The sequence below is a fragment of the Myotis brandtii genome, unplaced genomic scaffold, assembly GCF_000412655.1.
Source record: "Myotis brandtii unplaced genomic scaffold, ASM41265v1 scaffold426, whole genome shotgun sequence".
Taxonomy (NCBI): Eukaryota; Metazoa; Chordata; class Mammalia; order Chiroptera; family Vespertilionidae; genus Myotis; species Myotis brandtii.
Genome location: NW_005366314.1, coordinates 534364 through 534675, shown reverse-complemented (window position 1 = coordinate 534675; position 312 = coordinate 534364). Strand labels below are relative to the sequence as shown.

Below are 312 nucleotides of genomic sequence, written 5' to 3'. Positions count from 1 at the left end.
ACGCCTTTGGTCCAGGGGCCCAGGGGCCAGAGAGGTTGGAGACGGGTGGGGTGGAGGCCGCGCTTGACCTTGACGAGGGGCTGCCGAAGAGCTACCTCCCGCAGACAGTGCGGCCCGGCGGCTACGTGCCCCAGTGAGGCGCCCACAGGCCGCGGACATGGACAGTCTGCGCCTCAGATCCACGGAGTCCCACTCACTGAGGTGACAACGCGCCTTGTGGACAAGCGTGTGCTGTCCTCTGTTCCAGATCCTGATCCACTCACACACTACACGCCGGCCCCCCGTGGGGCTGCCACGGCCTCGGTGCCCGAG

At 67.9% G+C, this 312-nt stretch overlaps 1 protein-coding gene across 1 annotated transcript in view; it reads left to right on the top strand.

The window, feature by feature from the left end:
* IL6ST (interleukin 6 signal transducer) overlaps nucleotides 1-137 on the top strand; it is a 16766-nt gene extending 16629 nt beyond the window's left edge. Inside the window, exon 16 of the mRNA XM_014546036.1 lies at nucleotides 16-137. Coding sequence (XP_014401522.1) covers nucleotides 16-137 — 122 coding nt within the window. The remainder of the gene's footprint in view (nucleotides 1-15) is intronic.
* Nucleotides 138-312: the final 175 nt, after the last annotated feature.